Raw genomic sequence first — 24,425 nt, forward strand, 5'->3', positions numbered from 1 at the left:
ATTTTACCTTTTTCTTCTTTCTTGTCACTTTCTTCACTTTTTTCTTTTGTAGAAGTACTTGCTGAACTTTTAGAAGGAGACACCGAGTTTGAAGTTGAATATCTGGATGATCCAGTTGACGGACTATACTTTGTATCCAAATAAGATGACCAGGGAACAGAAGAAGATACTCTTGTGGCTGATACCCTAACATTCTTTGTAGGATCATCCAAACGATCAGACTGGATTTCTTTGTCGATCATTTGTGGTCTCTTTAGAGGTCTTTCAATTGTTTTTTCAACAGTTTTGGCTATTTCCCTTCGAGCCTTCAAGTAATTTGATGTACTCGATTGTGGATTTGGTGAAGTAGATCTTGTAATCATTGTCACCTGAATCATAACAATGTCTTCTTCTTCATTTGGTTTTTCACTGTCTTTAACTGGTGATTCTGTCTCTATCTTCGAAGGTGGTGTCTTTTCTTTAAACTTCCTACTCACTGTTGTACATGCTCTAGCCTCATTGTGAGTCATGTAGGATAATGCACTGTCTCCAATTGCAGATCTAGAGGATGAAGAAAATTTCGGATATGTCGTAGAACTGGATCCTCTGGTGTATAGCCTACTACCACTAAATGAATTTGGGCTGTATCCACTCGATGTAGACCCAAATCGGTCCTTCAGTTGATCGATCGGACTAGGATCTCGAGATCTTCTTAACAAAGTTGGAGCTGGCCGGTCCACTGGGCTAGGATCCCTACTTCGAACTCTACTAATTGCAACAGAAGGTGAAACCGGGCTAGGATCCCGCGAAGTCCTTCCGTATTTTGGCGCTGTCTTTGAAACATTCGGGCTAGGATCTCGGGACCGGTCTCCGGGCTTTAAAAACCGACTGACTCCGAGTGATGAAGAAACTGATGGACTAGGATCCCGTGACCGCTCCCTAGGTACTTTCAATGTTGACCCATATCGCGTATTAAACGTTACCGGTGGCCCGTCATTCTTTTTCTCTGACTTATGATTCGATGAATATTTGGAAGTTGGTCCCTTATCTGTTGAACTTGTTAGATCTTTACTAGATGGATATCTACTAGTTTTTGAAGTATCTGCCAAACTACTCGTCGATGGATAATTGCTTTTGAGATTCCCTGTGGATGCTCCTGAATAAGATCTGGCTGTTGACGATAAGTCCTTTGTGGATCCACCTGCATAACTTCTTGTTGAAGCTGATGGAAGATCCTTGGTTGATCCATATTTTGAAGCAACAGTTGTGCTTTTTTTAGGAGAATCAGGCTCCTTATCTTTTGTAGACCTATCCGGTTCTTTGGTTTCTTTGCCTCCATAACGAGAGTACGTCGTAGTGACGGGCTCTTTCTTAATTGGAACACTTCTGTAGGTGCCACCAGAATAAGATGGCCGATATGTTGTAGGACTTGCTAGGGAACCGAATTTCGGAGTTGCTGTTGAAGATGTTTTGGTTTCACTTGAGACATCGTCACGCGATGAAGTGAACTGAAAAATTACACACGTAAAGTGATACCAAAGACGTTTTTCAGTAATGATAAAAGTTGCAAGGTTTAAAGAACCTAATTCAAACTATAACACTGTGCAACAATTTTAAACTTTTTTTTGTCCCTGGGTTCTCATGCTATTTTTTCTATTGCTAGGGTCAAATGATTTACAAAAAAACTTATCATTTTGATTTCATTTGGATTTTGCGCCTGGTATTTAGGAAAAACCGTTTTTGCCGTTTTTTGATACTTGGGTGCCTATATCTCCGATTCTGCTGAACCGATTTATTTCTCACTATGGAACAATTTGTTGTCCTTTACATGCCCGATAAATCCTCTGAACAGACTAAGTTCGTACAACTGACACCAGGGGCGCTGTAGTCTCAAATATGTCAGAAAACATGGAAATATCGAACTTTTTAGCAACTTTGATCAAAAATATCTCGAAAACTAGGACTGTCCCTAACAATCTGTTTTATGGGTTTGATAGAGAATTTAATCAGCTACATTTTCGTCCATGTACAACTTTTCTCTAAGATTGCTTTTTAACCTCGATATTGAGGTTCAAACGAAAAACAAGCACTCAGCCAACTAAAGAAAAACTTAACTATTTCGCACATTTTGACTTTTTCTTTTCAAGTTTAGATAACCCAGAGTATTATTTTCACTTTTATTACACTTGCAGGATTTTATTAATACTTATTGCATTATAAAATGTGTTTAGATATAATACAAGGTAATAACTCAAACAATATCTTCAGTAAGATTTCAGTGTTATTTCAATCTCAAAAGACTATTACAAAAAAGGCATATTAACTGCATATTGAAAAATTTTAAATATTTCAAAGAATATTTCTTGTTAAATTCACGTTTTAGAATCAATAAGTATCTATTTTACCTTTTACATACCAGTTACATATGGAAAATTTTGCAAAAAATCCTTTTTCTAAATTCATTTCATTTTATAATTCTTTAAAAAAAATTTCCTACATTTATCTGCAATCCTACAATTTTAACCTCATAATTACGTGATTTTCGTCGAAATAAATCTAAAACTAGTTTTTGATTTTGTAATTGTTACTTTATGTATATCACATACGTTAGTTTTATATAAGTTTCCAAGTAATAAAATGATATTTAAAAACTTAAAATGTCATATAAAAATCACCATAATATCGATATTTAAGTATTAAATAATATAATAAAAGCTTGTACTGCCTAATTGTGAGGAAAAAAAAACAATAACATTCGAAATTGTGAAGGTTTTATTTAGTTGGCTGAATGCTCATTTTTCGTTTAAACCTCAATATCGAGGTTAAAAAAAAATCTGAGAGAAAAGTTGTACATGGACGAAAATGTAGCTGATTAAATTCTCTATCAAACCCACAAAACAGATTGTTAGGGACAGTCCTAGTTTTCGAGATATTTTTGATCAAAGTTGCTAAAAAGTTCGATTTTCCCATGTTTTCTGACATATTTGAGACTACAGCGCCCCTGGTGTCAATTGTACGAACTTCATCTGTTCAGAGGATTTATCGGGCATGAAAAGGAGACCAAATTATTCCATAGTGAGAAATAAATCGGTTCAGCAGAATCGGAGATATAGGCACCCAAGTATCAAAAAACGGCAAAAACGGTTTTGCCTAGATACCGGGCGCAAAATCCAAATGAAATCAAAATGATAAGTATTTTCGTAAATCATTTGACCCTAGCAATAGAAAAAATAGCATGAGAATCCAGGGACAAAATCATCGTTGCACAGTCTAATGAAAACAAAATCCATTCCTTTAAATCTTGCAACAAAAACTTCTGAAATCGAGGTAAAATTAAAACAAAATGGATATGATAAATTTGCCAATTAAGAATTCGTATGAGAATATCTACAAATTTCTCGTATGGTTTATGGGATCGAAAGAGTGAAGAATGGTCCACACAGTGAGGGTTAACATTGAGGAATGTGATTGGTGAACAAGCAGTTCTTACCCTGCTACCATACTTTGAGGAATAAGACGAGTAGTTGGATTTCCACGGAAACTGCAATCACAGAAAGAACATTTTCTGGGGAGGAAAGACTTGGCACATTTTTATCATGATGTAATATAAAAATAAATCGGGATCAATTGTTATGTCGGGTATGTCTACTAACTTTTTCTACAATTTTATCTCATCATAAATTTAAAGAGTATAATTTTCTCAACGACTTTCTCATTGAATCGTCCATTGACTGGCGCCCTTAAAATTCTGCCAAGTGCCAAGAGCATCTTTTGAGGAGGAAAATCACTCCCAGAGTTCATTGACATGAGACAAATTTTCTCTGATACTATTGAGAGCATTTCCCAAAAAAAAAAAAAGAAACTTCTGTACAGGGAAAAAAGTGGCTCTTTTCCCGCAAAAAAAGCATTGATCCAAGGAGGATTCTCTCAACTTTTATAAATAGCCTGTCATTCTCAAAATGCAACTTGCGTGCATTTTGTGCATTCTCTCCTAATCCTACTGATCATCTCCTTTCCCTCCATCCAATCTTTCCAAAGTCATCACGAATATTCATCTCTCTTCGCCATCCTATTTCTGGCACAAAATGCGCGGAATTGGACGCCAAAGGCACTCTACAGAAGAAGAGGAACGACACCCAAAATGATGACACAAAAATGTTTATGGTACAGCCTGAGAGCAGCTTTAAGTGCATCAATGCAATAAATTCCAGTTGGGAAAAGCCATAAAAATTAATCAACAGCAAATCACTTATTGTATTTTTCTTTTACTCACGAATGAGATATCCATTTTCCCAAGAAAACCAAAAAGTTGTTTAATTCTTTTTTTTTGCCCTCTTCTCCTCAACCCACAGGTCCTGAGCTCTAAGAGCTGCTCTCGGACCGTGACACTGTGGTATGTTTAATTCTTGGAAAGAAGGAAATTTGAGAACTCTATTTTGTGATAAAATTTCAATACTGCTCATTTGTCAATTCCCAAATTATTTTCTAATTTGTCAATTAGCAACCAAAGAGATTAAATTACAACCTGAATTGTAATATTATTTCAGAGTTATACATGTGAATTCTATGCGTATATATTGTATATACATATCAATGCAATGGAATATAGAATAGAATCTATTTTAATCAAAATGTATGTTCTACTTGTAAAATATTTGAGGTTTATCAAATACTTGGAAGTTCACTAAACATAAGAGATTTACAAGCCACAAATACTAAATATAATACTAACCCTAATTACTATTTATGATTTTGGCTTTAAACGAAAACCATTTTAAACATATCATACTTTCTATAATATTAGACTTTACCGAAATTATCTTAAATATGCAAGTGTTCAAAATAATTCAAAGAGACACTGCACAAACGGCCAGTAAAAATAAAATTTGGTCAGCAAAAAATCAAATTTGGTCAATGTAAAATCAAATTTAAATGCAATGTAATATTCATGCAAGTTTTTGGAAAAGAATATGTGGGAACCGGAGTTCGTCGAGGGATTTGGAGATAAAGGCTTGGAGACCGAGCCGAAAGCTCTGGAAAAAGTTGATGTTTACATAGAGTAACTGCAAATCCCCCGACGAACTCCGGTACCCACATATTCCATTTATCTACGTCGGTTTCTTCACAATTTTTGGAAAAGGAATAAATAATAAAAAGGTTTAAATTTTACTTGCAACCATCTTAGATATTTAACCCTTTAACGACGAGACAGTTTTCGTGGAGCGAAAATCAGCAATAAAAATGAAATCAATGAACAAAACCAGTAAAAGCTCTTATATCTGGCCTTCTAAAAGCCAATAGTCTTATTTAGTGTATTTTTTGTCTCTATGAACGATAGGAATAAAAATAGCCTAAAAATTTAAGTAATCTTTCTGACAATATTAATGAATGATAATTTTCAATCTAATGAAAAATATTATGTTTGAGTATTGTAGTTCCTTTTCCCAAAACAGTTTTGCTTAAAAAAAATGAAAGTATAAAAAATATTTAAATTTAATTTTCATTATGAGAATTTAAAAATTCATGATTTTTTAGCTTAAAAATTTACTAGATAGCAAATAGTTGGAGACTTCCAAAAAATATCCTGGATTCCTTCAACCTTCTACTTTGCAATTACAAACATAAGAAAAAAAATAACTTTAGGTAGTCAGGAAATATTATTTTCTTTATGGGACACCGGTGTTCCAATCGTCCTTAAAGGGTAAAAAAAAAGAGTAAAAACAACTCTTTCACACTCTCAAATAGAAATTTAATTGTTGTGATATTCAAGTGAAGAAGAAGAATGCGAAAGATTGGGAGATGCAATCGGTTTATGGAAGAAAAGATATGTAAAATTTGATTTTACGAAAATTAGAAAAATTTTTGTGAATTTAAATTTACATTGACCAAAATCATTGTCTTTGGATCCAAATAGTCCCCTAAAAACTCAGTTTTCTTTATTGTATCCTTTATGGCGCTACGATCGCTTTCTCTTCAAGCATTTTTTATCCTTTCCCTTAAACTATATTTCGGTATGCAAAAAAAAGTGAGTTGCTTCGGCTGACGAAGATCCAAGTAGCCTTTAGATCCAAAACCAATGACAAAATTTTAGTATTTTACTCAAAAAATTTAATTTATTACTGGCGGAATTTAACTTTTTACTCTTTATTTGTTTTTTCCCATTAAAATGTACCCCTCAATTGTGAAGTAAAAAAAAATTGAAGATTTAAGTTTAGTATTTATTGTGTTTTTTGTTTGAAAGTAAACGCCTGCAAACGGAGCTTCAAAAATTACAAGCTTGCCGTCCAAAAATTTCAATATTTGATGGTTTAAATTTAAAAATTCTTCTTACGCATATTTTTAAATTGAAAGAAAACTTAGTTATTTTTGATTTTTTTCCGCGTAGTAAATATTAAGCTTATCGTGTTTAAGCTTACACGCTAAGACGAAATTTGCCACTTCATAGGGTATCTGTACCAATTTTCGGCCAGCTTGCAATTTCGACCACTTCTTTTTTTCCTGAAATTTCCATGAATTTTTATTTTTTCATAGTCTAAGAGTCTAAGAGGGATTATACGGATTATACAATGCAAATAATAAACAAAAAAAAGCCATTTCAACGAACGAGATGATGTGAAAACGACTTTGGAAGAATTCCGGAGAAGGAATTATGATAACCTAGGTGGCCGAAATATTACCCAAAGCTATGTTTATAATTTTATTAATTTAAAAAGGTATTGACAGTAATTTTAGAGAAAACAAAGACCATAAACTATCTACAAGGTTCCAAGCTACACTCCTTAAAAAGAAGTTATAAAAAAAAACAATTTGTATTAAAAATATTACATTTCAAACTTAGGACCTTAGCGCTTTCATGCAAATATGCCGGAATTTGGTATACAGTTACCCAAATTGAATATTTTTATCAAATAACTTATCTAGAATTTTATTCGATGAATTTTCTTAGAACTAAATAGATAATGAAAAACATTGTGAATCGGATACATTTTCAGTTGTATAGATTTTACATTATTTTATTTAGTTGCAGTTTTGTATTGATATTCATTTCTTCCTGCAAAATAATCCTAATTTGTTATTTCGGGATTGACGCCACTTTTTTCTCTATACATCCCTCCCTGTCGAAAAACTTTCCTTGCTTTTCGACATTGCTCATAAATCAAAAGCTCATCTAAAATCTGCAACATTTCTCTTTAATTTTCAGCGTCTCGTTTCAGTGCCAAAATCTGATGAAAAGTTCAAAAGGATCATCAAACAATCTCATATTTCATGAAGACTTCCAGAATGTGAGTTATTTCAGAAAGCATGTAACTTCCGCCTGGAAATCATTGCAACATCCTCTGAAGTTGGACTTCAATTGATCATTTGGGGTTTCAATATTGCGATATTTCGACATATATTTTCTATTAACACACTTTTTCAACATCAGCACACACCATTTGTCTTCGAGACTATAAATATTTATATTTAGAGCACGCATTTCATTTCATTCTAAAGACGCCGGCGCAAGACAGTAAAATTGAGGAAGAAGACCTCAATTTTGCAGATTTTTTTTCTTCTTATTTACCACCTTTAATCATATGTTTATCGATTTCACTTACATAATTTCTGTATGTTGACATTTTCTGCTCAAACTTGCAATTTTCCTACGACTTCCGCAACTTCTTGTGACTATTTGGGCTTTACAGGAACTTGTGGTTTTACCATTGGGATATTCCAAAGATCTTTATGGGCAGTATGAGAGGCTTGAAGGAATTACTGGTTTATTGAAAAGGATTAAGAGGTGCTAAGATTGCAAAAAATCGATGCCGGCTCCACTCGATTCCGCCAAAAATCATCACATAAGTATAAACTGTGTAAATGTAAATCCAAAGTTTAACGTGCAGACTTCCTCGCGACCACGGAATTGGATTACCAATCTGTCGCCGGCGGATGGTTGTTAAAAACCGCCTCACAAGATCAATGAGAACATACACGAGGGACAAAATGATAATGAGTCGGCGCAGGTGAATTAACAAAATAGCCATAAATCACGAGACTTGAGCAAGATTCAACTTTTCAGCACTTTTCAATAAAAAAAAATATATTAAAAATACAAAGACCAAAGAAAATAGCCAAAAAATTAGTAGAAGTGTAATTTTAGAGCAAATTCAGTGCGCTTATTTTGCGCATTTGAAGTAACCGAGATGAGAACGGAGACGAGACTATTGTGAGATCGTCGCGACGTCTTGAAAACCGCCTCAACTTCAACTCAAATACATACAACATACTATTCTATTTCTGTGTTCGCAACAGGAAAATTCATACCAATACAGATCTACAAAGTGAGGGAAAATTCAGCAAAAGACCACGGCTTTCGACACGTATGCAAGATGGTGAAAATTCTCAAGCAATTGTCGAAAGGAAACACTTGGCAAAAAGAAACACAAGGAAATCTCTACCACATTTCGGTGGAAAATTAACTCAATTCATGAGCATGAGGTTCAATATTTCACGCTTATTTGGAAAATTTCATTTTTCTTTCATCTGGTAAATGTGGTAGTTTCAAATCAAAACAAAATTACAGAAGTTTCTAGCTCAATGAAGTTAGTAAATTTCATTCAATTTCCTGTAAAAAGACTAATATGACGAATTTTGTTTATGTTTGAATGAACTGTAATGCCCAGTGCACAATAACTTTTGTTTTGTAAATATGTTTTTGAAATTTCAATGAGAGTGAATGAGATGTAGATCTAGTCATATCGCTCTCTCTCTCTCATAGGAAATTTTGAAAACATGTTTACAAACAAAAGTTATTGTGCGTTGGTTATAATATTTGCCTCAACCACAAATTAATCGAACTAAAAATTACAGTAGACTTTCTGTCAATCTGGCATATGGGGCAAAATATCATCCAAATTAACGATACATTTGGACGTTAAAGTCATTGTAAATTCCACAAAAAGCGCTCAATTGTAAAGAAACGTGACAAACTAAGAGAACCTACAGCGAATTTAAGCAAATTTGCTTCATAATTAAACGTGAAAATTGTCAACAAAATTTATCACCCGATTGAAAAAGAGCCGATTGAGCGAGAGTCTACTGTACACATTTCCAAGTTAAAGTTTTAAAAAATTAACCTTTTAACTCTTCATCTCTTTTGGGACTCTGAGTACCCAAAGCAACATATGAATGTTCTGTGAAAAATAATGTTTTTTAATTATTCAAAACTGATAAAAATCTTATTCTTGTGGATGATTACAAACTATAAGGATGTCCATATGTAAAATAATTTTTTGTAAGACCTCAATTAATTCCTGAACTTAGATATTTTTGATTAAAAAATTGTGAAATTGGCTTGCAGCATATGCTGCGGTCCGGGAAGAGTTAAGGATGCGTGGGACACCGGTGTCCCAAAAACAAAATATCTTTTTCTGTCCATTAAGAGGACAAAATAACTTTCTATAGCCAAAAATATTGTTTTTTTGTTTTTGGGACACCGGAGTCCCACTCGTCCTTAAAGGGTTAAGTTTTTAAATCTTTAACTTAACCCTTTAAAGACGAGTGGGACACCTGTGTCTTAAAAACAATTTTTTTCTGACTGATAAGAGGACAAAACAACTTTCCATAGCCAAAAATAGTTTTTGTTTTTGAGACGCCGGAGTCCCACTCGTCCCTAACCCTTTAAGGACGATTGGGTCACCGGTGACCCAAAAATGAAATTTTTCCTACGGCCGTATAAAGGTATGTTTCGTTCTAAAAAGTCAGAAAAGGTGATTTTTTTTACTCCCGATTTTTGACCTTAAATGGTTCAGGTATCTTTAGGATGTTTAAGTGCAAAAAATTAAAACCAACAAAAACACATTAAATCAATATATTTGTTCCAGAAGTGTGTTACATGTAAACGTAAACACAATCCTAAAAAAATATGTTGTTTTGGGGTTCGAATTTAATACTTTAAAAACGACTGGGACATCGGTACCCCAAAAACAAAGACCATTTTTTCTGACTAGAGGGTATGATAGCTTTCTATAGTCAAAAAAGTTTTTGTTTTTGGAACACCACTGTCCCATTCGTCCTTAAAAGGTTAGGCAAAAAAAAGTCTAATTGTAATTTTAAAATGTTCCAGTAGCTCATAAATAATAAGTTATAAAATGAATTCTTTTGGAAACATTAACCCTCCAACGTTTAAGAGGCACTCCAGGGTTTCATTTATTTAAAACTACCTTAGTATCCTCTATCATAGTCTTACTGACATTCTTATGAAGGTTTAGAACTCATTTTAACTCCTCGTTTCATTTCTATCCCAGTTTTGTGTAACATGTCAGAGAAAAAATAGGATTTTTTTTTGTGCAAAAAATTACATTTCCAAATTCAAGAAAAATACCGATTAAAGTAATCTACCTGAAATAAATTCATTTTTTACTGAAAGGTATGTGGCTTATCTAATTCCCGTTCGACCAAAAATTCCTGATCTAAAAGAAATACGAATTCGGAAATATTCCAATATAACATGTTTGCTCTACCAATTGATCCAAATTTGAAACCTAAGCAAATTTTCAGTGAAACTTTAATGCTTAAATTTGTTAGACATTGCTTTTATATCGTTTCAAATATTTATTGAGCGGTTTAATGATCCAATTTCTCACCAAATTTAATTATATACCTTTAAATTTTCCGCGAAGGCCGAATTTACTAAAAACGTGATTTGTAATATTCCATTGTAAAATATAAATTTCAATATAACAAGTATATTCTTAACACAAAAACAAAACAGTGAAAATTACACTATTTTCCGTATTTTTCGACTAATTGAATGGAAAATTGTTTATTTGTTCAGACAGACTTATTCACAATCTTCAGCATCAATTATGAGATGTGAATGATTTCTAGAAATTCTCCACGGGACATCCTCAAGAATTTCCCCTTCCTATTTTAAGCGCCGACTTAATGGAAATTTGTTGGAAAATTCACTCAAGATGAGCCCCTAAAGATTTCAAGTGGGACGACAAATTTATGAGTGTTCACAATGATTTTTTGTATCTATTTTTGTCTCTTTGACAACTCTTTGTTTTTCCACCGAGGATGAGTGTATGTCTTTCCCTCCAGAAATTTCAATATAGACGAGGAAGCATCCGTCAAAGGAATGTTGGAAGACAAACAGTTGGGAGGTGACAAAAATAGTTCTTGTGCTCTTTTTCTGCTAATTATTCTCCTTAAGACATCTTGCAAAAACCCAGTCAGTCGTCAATGATCTTCTTTGACGTGAATACCCCATGAAAAACTGACCCAAATCTTCTTTGACAAAAAAAAGTTATCATCATCAGACAAAAAATTAATCCTCAAAATTCCCTCACGAAGTCTCATAGTGGGATATCTTAAGGAAGGAGGACACCTGCTGATCGTACTAATTGCGAACGTCAATCTTACGCAACTTCTTGCACACGCAACTGCTTTCCAATTACTTCCGGAATTTATTGCAATTGCGATGAGATATGGAAAGATGGCAAGTGGCATTTATGCAAATAAACCGACAACTCTCTGATTTATTCCTAGCAAACAATACGATCCGATCCGAAGACACGCAGTGGCGAAAGCAACTGACGTTGAGTGAAAAATTGGTTCAGATGGTGAGGCTGCTAAATGGTAGAAACCAATGAGAATTTTGGCAGGTAAATCAAATGTTATAGTTTAGTTTAGAGAGGCTTTCCAAACCAAAAATATTTATGACTTTATGAATGAATTCAATTTAAATTTATGATGCACAATGGCAAGTATATTTTGTGTAAACACGAATTAATGAAAATATATTTTAAGGTCAAGAAACCGCAACAAATTACTATTACTCAAACTGACACTCAGACAACCAGACGTATGGGACGAATTAAACCAACTGAAGATACTCAACTCTAGATTCCAAATCGGTGAAGTTCTCAATGAAATGGAAGAAGTACACTTTGAACTTTCTAACTATAGCGATCCTACTATCACGGAACTGCCCAACCAAACTAACTTGTATATATGCCTTGATCTCCTGTATCAACTTCGTGGGTTCCCCAGAGAAATGTGGCCGGCTTATGCAACATTGCTGCATAACAATCTTTTAGACAGATTAAATGCTCAGGAAGCTCATGTAATTTATACCGATGGCTCTAGTACAGAAGCAGGTGTGGGATCGGCCATATGGGATATTACTTTTGACCATGAAGAATTAAAATCAATTTCATATCCCGCTTCCAACTTTTCAGCGGAGCTTGTAGCTATACAACTGGCGTTGCTTAGAGTAGAGAACCATGTAACACGTATGAATAGAATTATAATACTCTCTGATTCTCTCTCTAGTATTCAAGCTATAGTGCAAAACTCTCAAAGAAACACACATGGAGTACTTCCCGAAATCAGAACCATTATAAATTCTTTAAACAGGGCAGAGCGCAGTGTATGGCTATATAGTGTGGACGCCAGCGCACGTAGGAATACATGGCAATGAAGTGGTTGACCAATTAGCAAAAACGGCGGCTAGTCTACCTATTGTGACTCGGGAATGCGTTAGACAGGAAGACTGGCACTCGGTCTTTAAAACTGCTATGATACGTCATTGGCAAAATGTTTGGAATTCTGAAGAAAAAGGACGATTTTGTTTCTCGATCCTCCCAAACTGTAACACGAAAGTGTGGTTTGCTAATTTGAATAAAATGCCGCGCAGTACGCTAGTAGCTTTAGGGCGGATTATATGCAATCACTATACATTGCGATTTCACTTGCACCGTATTTCAATTGTTGAGGACCCTTTCTGTTCTGAATGCGGCGAATACGAAGATGTAGATCATGTATTATTGCACTGTCCTAAATTCCCAAGAAACAGACAGGAAATGATTAGTGTCTTCCATTGTGTGGGAGAAACTGCTCAAGTTCGTGACGTTGTGGCCAAGAGCATACAAGATAGAGTGTCAGATCCACTTGTTAAAATCGGTAATTTTATAAAATGCAATAATGTTGTCTTGTAACTACTAGTAGTGCTGAACTATATGGGAACACTGTGAGGGTGCCGGCGACGTGCTTGTGCGTCGGGCTGCTTCGGGGCCATGTATGTTCTCGAGGCGAGTGCTCTGGGTTTTTTTTTTAACCCTAGATGCACCATGTGCCTTTACGTCTGAAGAGTTCCTTCCCGGTTACGCGGAGGGGATTCTCCATGAAATCTCGACTCCAGACACCTTGTCGAGCAAGGGTCTTGGGGTACGGGTAGACCTCCGGATGCGGCTCGATTGTGGGGCGCGACTCTGGTACCCTAGATGTCTTGTTGTTTTTTCTGTACCTTTTTTGTAAAGTTAGTCTTAAAAACATAAGTCTGCGGTCATATATAGGCATTCGCCAATAAGACCTAAGGTAGGGTGGGCAAAAAAAAAAAAAAAAAAAACCGCAACAATTTAAAATCTTAAAATTCTTTGGATTTACAAATTACTTCCAATGAAATTTCCTAATACAGATCAAATTATTTGTTATCAGAAGTGCTAGGAAAAAGAAAAATTTAATCTAAGTTACAGCAAATATAATAAAGTCATTAATTTTAGGAAATTTGATACTAAAAAACCAAGTTTAATAAGATTAAAGCATATAATAAATGCTTAAAGTGATTTATGATTTTTTTTTTTATTTTTGCTAACTTAAAATCGAGACATTTTACTGAAAATTTCAGATTTTTACTAATCAAATTAATTAATAACTGTTTCAAAAAAAATCTAGAAAATTGGTTGAGCACATAGAAAAATTTAATGATTTTAAACCACGCCTGCTCTCAAATTTCTGTCTTCTATTTTTTCTGCAAATGAATATTCCAATAAAAAATACACTATTTATTTATATTTGACACTATCGTATAGTCAGAAATGTATTTTTCTTAGACGAGTCCTTGTAACGTTTTCTTTTAAGTTATCTTAGTACAGTTAAGATTTATTTTAAGTTATCTTATTACAGGCAATTCATTTACAAGGTATTATTGTTGCGGAACAACATATAATTATTATTATTTTATTATTCTAAATTGTAAATTTTCCCGATTCTGTCCCCCTCCCCCTCTGTACAGCGCTATTCTTTTTCGGGTCAACAGAACTCATAAGTAAATCGCGCTATTGTCAGAAATAAAAGAAAAATAAAAGAAAATTCACATTATTCGAAGGCATGAATGTTCGAAGTGAGAGTACTTTCTCCTAGCGTTTTAACCCCCTAACGGTGTTGTCTTTAATATGCGAAAAAAAAGTTCTAAAACAATGTTTTCTAGGATAATTATGATCCAATAAAGTCAAAAAACCATCCATTCTTCATTATCTCTTTTAGTTTAGGTGCTAGGTGAGAAAATATAAAAATTTTTTTGAAACTCTTTTTGCTTCTAAAATTCACATTTTTAGTTTTTTCAAATTTTTTAAATAAAATATACAAAGTAGAATGACATATCTTTCAGTAAAAAAATAAATTTATTTTAGTCAGATAACTTTAAATCGGTATTTTTATGGAAATTGGAAATGAGTTTTTTTGCACAAATATTTTTTGTTGCTTTTTCTCTGACCTGTCACACAAAACTGAGGATAGCAACTAAACGAAGAGTCAAAATTAGTTCAAACTTTCAAAAGATGTTAGTAAGACTATTACCGAGGACATTATTTCACTTTTAAATAAATAAAACCTTTATTGTCGCTGTAAATGTGATTTTTGTGAAGACCGCCTGGAGGCGGTCTTACCCGTTAGAGGGTTAATTAGGGGAAAGTGTGGAACCTTTAAATTGAAGAAGCTTTGAAATTTGTTTTGTGTTCCTATTTTACTGCTCGAACTCGGAGAGCAGTTAAATAATAAAATCGCTTTTTTTCAACTTGTCGCCGTCCTGGAGCTTAAACAGTAAAAGATATCAACTTCCAGTCTTCGATGACCCATAATAAAAAAAAACGATATCTCCACAATTTTTTTTTCTTTTCCCCTGACCGCCCCCCACCCACCAAACCCGTCGAAACCATATTTTTTCGATTTTTCTCAAAATTGGCCCAAGCTTTTTCAATGATTTCGAGACATGTTTTAAAGGTAGTCCAGACGAACAAAATACTCCAATTTGAATTATTGAAGGATAAGGGTCAACTACTTTGGAGGGCTCATTTTTTAACTGATTTGGTTAAATTTGGATTTTTTGGAAGGTATTGAAATTTCAAAATGGCTCTATCGGTCTTCATCGGTAATGAATCGATTAGATACCGATTTTTTGATTTCCAAAAGCTTTTGTAATTTATGAAGCAATTTGATCTATATTAGATCAGTAAGCAGCAAAATATCGTACGAAAAACTAATTTACAGAGGACTCTATCTCGTGAGTGCGAGCATTTTGCATCTCTTTTAAATGGAATTGAGCCTTATCATGATGTAATTTAACATCGAAATTGGTTTTTTGACCTAAATTATATTATAAGAAGGTCCAGTTTCATTTAAAAATGGGAGAAAAAGACTAATTTCAAAGCTGCCTCATTTCAATGGTGCCCCACTTCCCCCTATAACGTGCACTTCTGTTGGCCATGATTGGACATGACTTCGCACAGAGAAAAATTCCTTGAGGAGTTAAAATAAATAATTTCTATAATGGGGTAATTTAGAATCAGACTCAAAATGAAATTTTGAAATTTTCTCCTGTTTTTGTAGATGTATAAAGGGACAGATAATCCTAACCGGCTTATGTAGGTGAGATTCTTAACGTGAGCTAACTCGGAGTGCATGCAAATTCGATTTGATGCTGAAGTAGGGAGACGCCATTCAGTTATCTTGAATCAAATTCGTGAAATTATACAAGTTTTGTATTTGAACCAAAATGTCAAGGATTTGGATGAACTGACAGAAAAGTGTTATATGGGTGAAATGTAGACCAGAATGTTCTCTATAATTTTCCCATAGAACATGATCTCATCGATTACTCAGAAGCCAAGATAAGCGAGGTTTTTTGTTTCTTAACTCGTTTTTTCATCCAGAGTTCCCCAAGTAGTCATTTGTTGAACTTCAACTATATCAAAGAATTGTTGTATTTTGTGGGACTTTCCATTTAAACCCCTATTTTAAGTGTCTTGGTGGAGTAGAGGCAGTCAAATTGGCATCTGAGTGATTTCAAAGCGTTATTATGGGAAAAATCAATTTTTTCACACTTAAACGGCAAAATAGGAGTGATAGCGTAGTCTGAGTGGAAAATGATGTATGGACGAAATGTAGAGACAAATGTGCTCTACAATTATGTTGAAGTAATCATCAAAATCGGTTCAGCGACAGTCGAGATAATTGAGGTTATGTGATATTGAAATTGGTTTTTCGACTGTGGCGCCCCTGGTGTTGGTCCCACGAAGTTCAAACATTCTAGAAAGTTGTAGCATTTTGTGAGATCTTTCGTTTAAGCCCTCATTCATCAAAATCGGTCACATAGAACCGGAGATATGATTTTTTGAATTTCGTGAACTTTGACCCCTCATATCTCCGGTTCTATTGAAACCACAGCGCACATACGCAGCATTTTGGAAACGTCCTAGACTGGACTACAACATACTAAAATTTCATTAACTTGCACAATGCCGTTTTTGAGAAAAGTGACTTTGAATTTCGATGAATTTTGACGCTATCGCAGCGCCACCTATGGTGAATTTTTGAACTTCCATCTGAAAGCGCTCATCGAGACGAAACCAAAAAGGTAAAATTTATGTCGATATGTTAATTAGAACCGGAGATAGAGGCCGGTCAATGTTCGAACTTTGACCCCTTATAGCTCGGGTCAGGGGTTATGGATCTTCTTAAGGTTTTTTTTGTTTGATAGGTATAATCAACGGCTACAACATACTAAATTTTCAGCCCGATGCACAATGGAATTTTTGAGTTATTTAACTTTTAAGATTTAAAAATTTTCTTTTTAAAAAAAGCGCCCCTAGCGGTGGTTTTATGAACTTGCGATGTTAGAAGGGGAAGTGGCATTTCACGAGAGCTTTCCAAAAAGCCCTCACTTTTTAAATTCTGACAATTAGAACCGGAGTTATGGCCATTTTAAGAAATTTTTTTTGGACCCTTATAGCTCGGGTCAGGGGGGTCGGGGGACCTTAAGTTTGGTATTGATGGAAAGCTCTAAGGCCCAGCTATAACATACTAAAATTTGAGTCCGCTGAATGCCATAGGGGCGGAGCTATTGAGAAAACAAAAAAAGGGGGGTCTTCAAAATGGCGGAAGGAGGGGTGGGGGGTGGGGTGTCTATGCACCAAGTTGCAATTTTCACCCGATATATAACCTTTGCCGAAAACCGCAAGTCGATATCTTTTTTAGTTTAGGAGCTATTAAGCTCCAAAGAGCGGCCGGCCGGCCGGCCGGCCGGCCGGCCGGGAACGTAAATTAGCCACATATATATTCGTGATCAGGAAGTGCTGAAACACATTTTGGCCAAATTTGAGGTCGATCGGACGACATGAAATTTTGTTAGGATTATAGTAGGTGAGATTGTTAAGAATCTCACCTAATAAAGAAGAACATCACGAAGAAATGCAAGCCCTACCTGTGTGGAGTACTTCTTCGTACTATTTTTCTATTGCCTATCTGAAAAAAAATCCGATTCTAAATTACAAATCGTTAATTCGAACGAGGATTTAAAAATGCTCATGAATAGTATAACCTATTTAGAAGTTCGTAAAACGTACGTTTTAAAAACATTGTTCGTAATACGGTTTGTCACCGAACACTTTTTTTTTTTTTTTTTTTAATAAGGTAAAGTGCCCTAGCTCAACCGATTCCTCTTTTCGACCGGTAGATTTATTTATTTAATTTATTTATATTTGCGAACCAGTGACAAATTCATAGAAATTGACCATCAAACATTAAAAAATTGACCCACACAGTCGAGGAACCCGGTTGAGTGAGGGTACTTTACCTTATTTGTTCGCAAATGTATAGAATTCCCAAATTTTCCGTAATATTTTATGTTTTTTTTATAAACTTTTGCTTGACAAACAAAAATTCACGAATAAATTTGTACAAAAATTATACAATTTTTACGAGTTTGTTAGTGGGTCATACGATTTACGAGCATTTCGTAAATAGTCTTTGGAATTCACAAACATTTACAACATATTTTCGAAATATTTTTGTCAAAAATTTCAGTACAAAATTTAAAAAAAAGAAGTTCAGAAGCAAATAACTGCCTAGTGTTACAGTATTTATCTACCCCTTACTTTGACTTTTGCAAATCGACTTGTGTCTCTTAAATAAATCAATTGGACCTTATTTCCATCAATCGATCAAAATGCTAATCTAATATAAAATATTTATGTTTCGAAAGATTATTTACAGAAAAATAAAATAGTTCCATTTCCTCTGCGTAAAATAACTATTTTCCTTATCAATTTCCACTAAAATTTAAATGGGAATGGCTTTTTCTCAAGAGAAATCAGTGTGTCTATAATAATTTTCCCGTAAATGTCGCCATCTCTTGGTAAATTTTCCTTTAGGAAAATGTGTTGGGAAAGCTTAAAAGCTCCCACAGATTTGGGTGAAAACAATGTTAATGATTCTAATCTATTTTCGATTGCGAATTCCGTCCACTTTCATTACCATACAATCATTTCTTTGGGTGTTTGTGATCACACTCGCGATCTGGCATCGAGCCATCGATGATTCTTATGTTGATTCGCGTGCGAAAGAATGAGCATTTTGAAAGGGATAAACAGTATGAAGTCGTTGGAAAAGCTTCTCCTAAGCAAGAGTATTATATTATTTATTTCTTGAAGTCTCTTAAGATGAGTAAGAGATCTACGAGGATTATCAATCGAGATCACCGTGATATTCATAGATTGTCTGTTTCATCTTCTCTGGCTTCGCCCACAAATCTCACATAAACCGGGGAAGACTCACGGTGATATTCGACTTTCTGCCATAACTCATTCACGATTCGTGTGTTTCTCTTTGCGCATAAATTTAACAATTTTTTTTTGCATGGATTGCGCGCGCTTCTAAAAGTTATTTTTGGAAGGAAAAAAAAAGAAGGCAGAACATCCACTACCAAGGTACACAACACTGCATTCCATTGCTAATAATTTCTATTCCGAAACTATTCCAAAAGCACAGATATACACTCCTCTTTAGAGACATTCACCCTTAAGAGCAATGGAAAGATGTGACCCAAAATCTCAGTCAGATAAATATCTAGAAGAAATTGGTTTGATTGCCAGAAAAAGATGAACAAAGTGGCAATTTCCCATATCATATAATTGAAAATTACCGCATTCAATTGCCAAGAGCGCCTCCACTTTTCAGTCGAAAGTCTTTAACCTTGCCAAATGTTTGTTCTCACATTTTTATAGTTTGCAATTTTCATGCGAATTTATTGGTTTCCATCAACATTTTGTCAGAAATGTAATTATTATTTAAAAAAGGAAATTCCTTGACACGGGAAAGTTTTAGTGAAAATTTATAGGCGATCACTCTGTGACAAGAAATAAACAATGACAAGACCAGATAGGATTATGGTAGGATTTCTTAAAGATGATCTTCGATTGCTTGCAAATCAAGGTGTTCGCGTTCGCGCAATTTGGAATACGTGCAAATTGAATTATGAATTGAATTTTCAGGATAAAAAGTATCGTGTCGAGCGAACTTTCGACAGCCTAATTGTGTAAAATTGACAAGATACGATTCTTTATGCCTCTGGAAGGTATGCATGGAAAAGTTCATGAAATCAAAATTCACATCCCTTTTTTCTTAAAAGTTTTGCATTATGTCTGTTCTACTCTTTCGCAGTCTTCTTCTTCGTTTGCACATCACATTAAATTAAATTTAGTTCAGTCCAATTTGAAGACTGAAAAAATGGGATAGAACTATGCAACTCTTTTGAGAAAGAAAGGGACGTGAATTTCGTTTTCATGAAATTCTACCGAAATAAAAGGTGTGCCAGAGACTTTACTTGTAAAGAATCTGATTACCATAAGCTTATCTGGCTTACTTTTGGCCATTATCCTTTTTAAATAATTTCAATACCAAATACAAGCAAAAATAAAAAAGTTATAGCAATTGGTTAATGAACATTAGAAATAGAGTCCGGTCAATTTCAGTACAGTAGGAGTCGAAGTACAGTACAGTACAGGGAAGGGGCACGGGTGTTACCGATCATTAAAAAGCCCTCGGTCTCAGAAACAACATAGGGTCGAAGGAACACCTGTTCGGCACGGAATACCTATTGGCATTTTGGTCAAAATATTCTAATTTAATTAATGAAATTAAATGCAAGTATTAGTAAATTGCAAGTAGTAGTAGACTCTCGCTAATTCGGCTCTTTCAAGATCGGGCAGCATTGAAAAAACTTTGTTGACACTCTGTTCGTCGAACTCAAAACTACAAGAATCGAGCCAGAGATCTCACCACCAAAGTGATTACCAGCGCTCTTACATACTACTCCATAAGATTACTTTCGTTTCATGCATCACTACAAGGGTGGATCTTCAATTACAAGCCACGAATAAGGCACTAAGCTTTCGTTTGAAGGAGAACAAAGCAAAAGCTCTAAATTTTTGAAATTACATCGATTTCAAACTGGAGGTTTAACTGAGTTGCTGAATGATTCGAAATCTCAAGTAACAAGCAATATTACTAGTTTTTCAAAACTAAATGTATCGTTTATCCTTAAAATTCAATTCCAAAAGTTAAAGTTTTCCCAATAATCTTGCTTAACAAGAAATTAAAGCAGTTAAAGCTATACGGCTAAATCTTAAGTTTAAAGCCCATATAAGACACGAATTAATTTTTCGGACTATGATTTAATCACTAAGTCTCTATAATCTGAAATCCGTATCAGAAATTAGTGCGACCTATAGGGGAATGTAGGTATGTTCGCAGTTCGCACACAGTGAACCTTCATAAGAAGCGAATTTTCTCTTTGTTTGCAAAGAGCCAGTTTCATTTCTTAGCCATAAGATTGATAAATTATCTAAATTATTAACCTCATGAGACGAGGTGAGAAATGGTAAATCAACTCTATGCAAACAAAGAGAAAATTCGGATCGTTTGAAGGTTCACTCTGTGCCAACCGTGCCTACTTTCCCCTAATTGGAAAGCCCTCAATGTTTGCAACTTTTGCAACCAGTTTGTTAAACCAGCTTGGGCAAGTTAGAGTGATATTATAAAGAATTTAACCTAAAATTGTTTTAGGGAAACTGTCCAAATTTTGACCAGCTTTAATCCTTTAACGACGAGACACTTTTTACGGACCGAAAATTAACAATAAAAATTTAACCGATAAACAAAATCAATGAAACGTCTTACATCTAAGTTTAGAAAATCCAACAGAGTCTGATTTGGCGCATTTTTTACCTCTACGAGCGATAGGGACAAAAATAACCCAAAACTTCTAGTAATTTTTCGGACAATACCAATGATTAATAATTTTCTGTCTAATGAAAAATATTATGTATGAGTATTTTGCAGTTTCTTATTCCAAAAAGGTTTTGCTTAAAAAAAATGAAACTATAAAAAATATCTAAAATCATTTTTCGATATAAGATTTTAAAATTTCGCCATTTTTAAGCTTAAATATTTACTATATAGCAAATAGTTGGAGACTTGCAAAAAATATCCTACATTCCTTCAACCTTCTACTTTGCAATTACGTACAAACATAAGAAAAAAATAACTTTAAGTAGTCAGGAAAAATTATTTTCTTTATGGGACACCTGTGTTCCAATCGTGCTTAAAGGGTTAAATTTAAGTCACTTTGAGTGTAACTTCTTGGCTAAGCAAATAAATTTATTAAAATTATGGCTTTGATCTTCGAATAGTTAATGTTTTTTTTTTCTTTTAAATAATTATTTTTTTTAGAATATATTAACAAAGAAATCGTTAAATTTTATGCATATTTTAATCAAAATTGTGATATGGAAACTTAAGTATGAAAAAAAAATCCTACAAGAAATGTTTCTAGCAGTCTTGTAGTTTGCTGTTAAGTACACCTAATGTTCCTTCGAGGTTGTCAATAAAATTGATTAGAAAAAAAAAACTAAAGATTGTTTTTGCTTGAAATTTGTTAGCTAAATCACGTAATTCGTGTAAAAAGTAGACATTTTGTAAGCGTGTATCCAATGAGGTAAATGTTTACTATTTCGGCCACATCATTTGCTTCCCTCATTTTATATATATTTTAGTCTTTTCTTCAATTTATAAGCTTTAAAATGCACAAAGAGAGAAAAAAAACATCACTTCTATGAAAACGATGATATGGAATAAGTCTTGGAAGAGTTCCAGAAGGGCAAGTCGCTAAGGGAACCTACGTATAAAATTAGAATTCCAAATCCAATTCAGGATAGGATTAATTATCCGGAAGATCTCAGGGCTTATGGGTCATATAAATGTATTAAACTAAATATTAAAATCGTTTCGCAATTTTCTATTCGTTGTTTCACACAAAGTGATCACAGATACAAGGTGGCCGAAATTCTACGCAAAGTGGCCGGAATATTACCCAAAGCAATGCCTATATTAGGTGAGATTCTTAACAATCTCACCTACTATAATCCTAACAAAATTTCATGTCGTCCGATCGAGCTCAAACTTGGCCAAAACGTGTTTCAGCACTTCCTGATCACGAATATATATGTGGCTATACGTTCCCGGCCGGCCGGCCGGCCGGCCGCTCTTTGGAGCTTAATAGCTCCTAAACTAAAATAGATATCGACTTGCGGTTTTCGCCAAAGGTTATATATCGGGTGAAAATTGCAACTTGGTGCATTGACCCCCCACCCCCCACCCCTCCTTCCGCCATTTTGAAGACCCCCCTTTTTTTTGTTTTCTCAATAGCTCCGCCCCTATGGCATCGAGCGGGCTCAAATTTTAGTATGTTATAGCTGGGCCTTAAAGCTTTCCATCAATACCAAACTTAAGGTCCCCCGACCCCCCTGACCCGAGCTATAAGGGTCCAAAAAAAATTTCTTAAAATGGCCATAACTCCGGTTCTAATTGTCAGAATTTAAAAAGTGAGGGCTTTTTGGAAAGCTCTCGTGAAATGCCACTTCCCCTTCTAACATCGCAAGTTCATAAAATCACCGCTAGGGGCGCTATTATTAAAAAGAAAATTTTTAAATCTTATAAGTTAAATAACTCAAAAATTCCATTGTGCATCGGGCTGAAATTTTAGTATGTTGTAGCCGTTGATTATACCTATCAAACAAAAAAAAACCTTAAGCCGATCCATAACCCCTGACCCGAGCTATAAGGGGTCAAAGTTCGAACATTGACCGGCCTCTATCTCCGGTTCTAACTAACATAGCGACCTAAATTTTACCTTTTTGGTTTCGTCTCGATGAGCACTTTCAGATGGAAGTTCAAAAATTCACCACAGGTGGCGCTGTGATAGCGTCAAAATTCATCGAAATTCAAAGTAATTTTTCTCAAAAACGGCATTGTGCAAGTTAATGAAATTTTAGTATGTTGTAGTCCAGTCTAGGACGTTTCCAAGTTTCCAAAATGGTGCAAATGTGCGCTGTGGTTTCAATAGAACCGGAGATATGAGGGGTCAAAGTTCACGAAATTCAAAAAATCATATCTCCGGTTCTATGTGACCGATTTTGATGAATAAGGGCTTAAACGAAAGATCTCACCAAATGCTACAACTTTATAGAATATTTGAACTTCGTGGGACCAACACCAGGGGCGCCACAGTCGAAAAACCAATTTCAATATCACATAACCTCAATTATCTCGACTGTCGCTGAACCGATTTTGATGATTACTTCGACATAATTGTAGAGGACATTTGTCTCTACATTTCGTCCATACATCATTTTCCGCTCAGACTACGCTATCACTCCGATTTTGCCGTTTAAGTGTGAAAAAATTCATTTTTCCCATAATAACGCTTTGAAATCACTCAGATGCCAATTTGACTGCCTCTACTCCACAAAGACACTTAAAATATGGTTTTAAATGGAAAGTCCCACAAAATACAAAAATTCTTTGATATAGTTGAAGTTCAACAAATGACTACTTGGGGCACTCTCGATGAAAAAACAAGTTAAGAAACAAAAAACCTCGCTTATCTTGGCTTCTGAGTAATCGATGAGATCATGTTCTATAGGAAAATTATAGAGTACATTCTGGTCTAGATTTCACCCATATATCACTTTTGTGCCAGTTCATCCAAATCCTTGATATTTTGGTTTAAATACAAAATTTGTATAATTTCACGAATTTGATTCAAGATAACTGAATAGCGTCTCCCAACTTCAGCTCTAAATCGAATTTGCATGCACTCCGAGTTAGCTCACGTTAAGAATCTCACCTACATAAGCCGGTTAGGATTATCTGTCCCTTTTTATTCATTTTTTAATATTTTAGAAATTGAAAAAGGAGTAGCAAGAAATTTCAATACTTAAGGCAAAGTGCCCTCGAGTCGACCGGTTCCTCAATTCGACCGGTAGAGTTATTTATTCAATTTATTT

General features: G+C 34.6%; 1 protein-coding gene across 2 annotated transcripts in view; it reads right to left on the reverse strand.

The window, feature by feature from the left end:
* Window positions 1–8,177, reverse strand: part of LOC129801641 (FH1/FH2 domain-containing protein 3) — an 85,913-nt gene extending 77,736 nt beyond the window's left edge. For both annotated transcript variants that reach the window (XM_055846882.1, XM_055846883.1), the window contains exons 1-3: window positions 7,578–8,177; window positions 3,470–3,520; window positions 8–1,487 (exon numbers count right to left, since the gene is read on the reverse strand). In XM_055846882.1, coding sequence (XP_055702857.1) covers window positions 8–1,487; window positions 3,470–3,520; window positions 7,578–7,598 — 1,552 coding nt within the window. In that variant the 5' untranslated portion in view covers window positions 7,599–8,177. The remainder of the gene's footprint in view (window positions 1–7; window positions 1,488–3,469; window positions 3,521–7,577) is intronic.
* Window positions 8,178–24,425: the final 16,248 nt, after the last annotated feature.

This window comes from Phlebotomus papatasi, chromosome 2, assembly GCF_024763615.1.
Source record: "Phlebotomus papatasi isolate M1 chromosome 2, Ppap_2.1, whole genome shotgun sequence".
NCBI lineage: Eukaryota > Metazoa > Arthropoda > Insecta > Diptera > Psychodidae > Phlebotomus > Phlebotomus papatasi.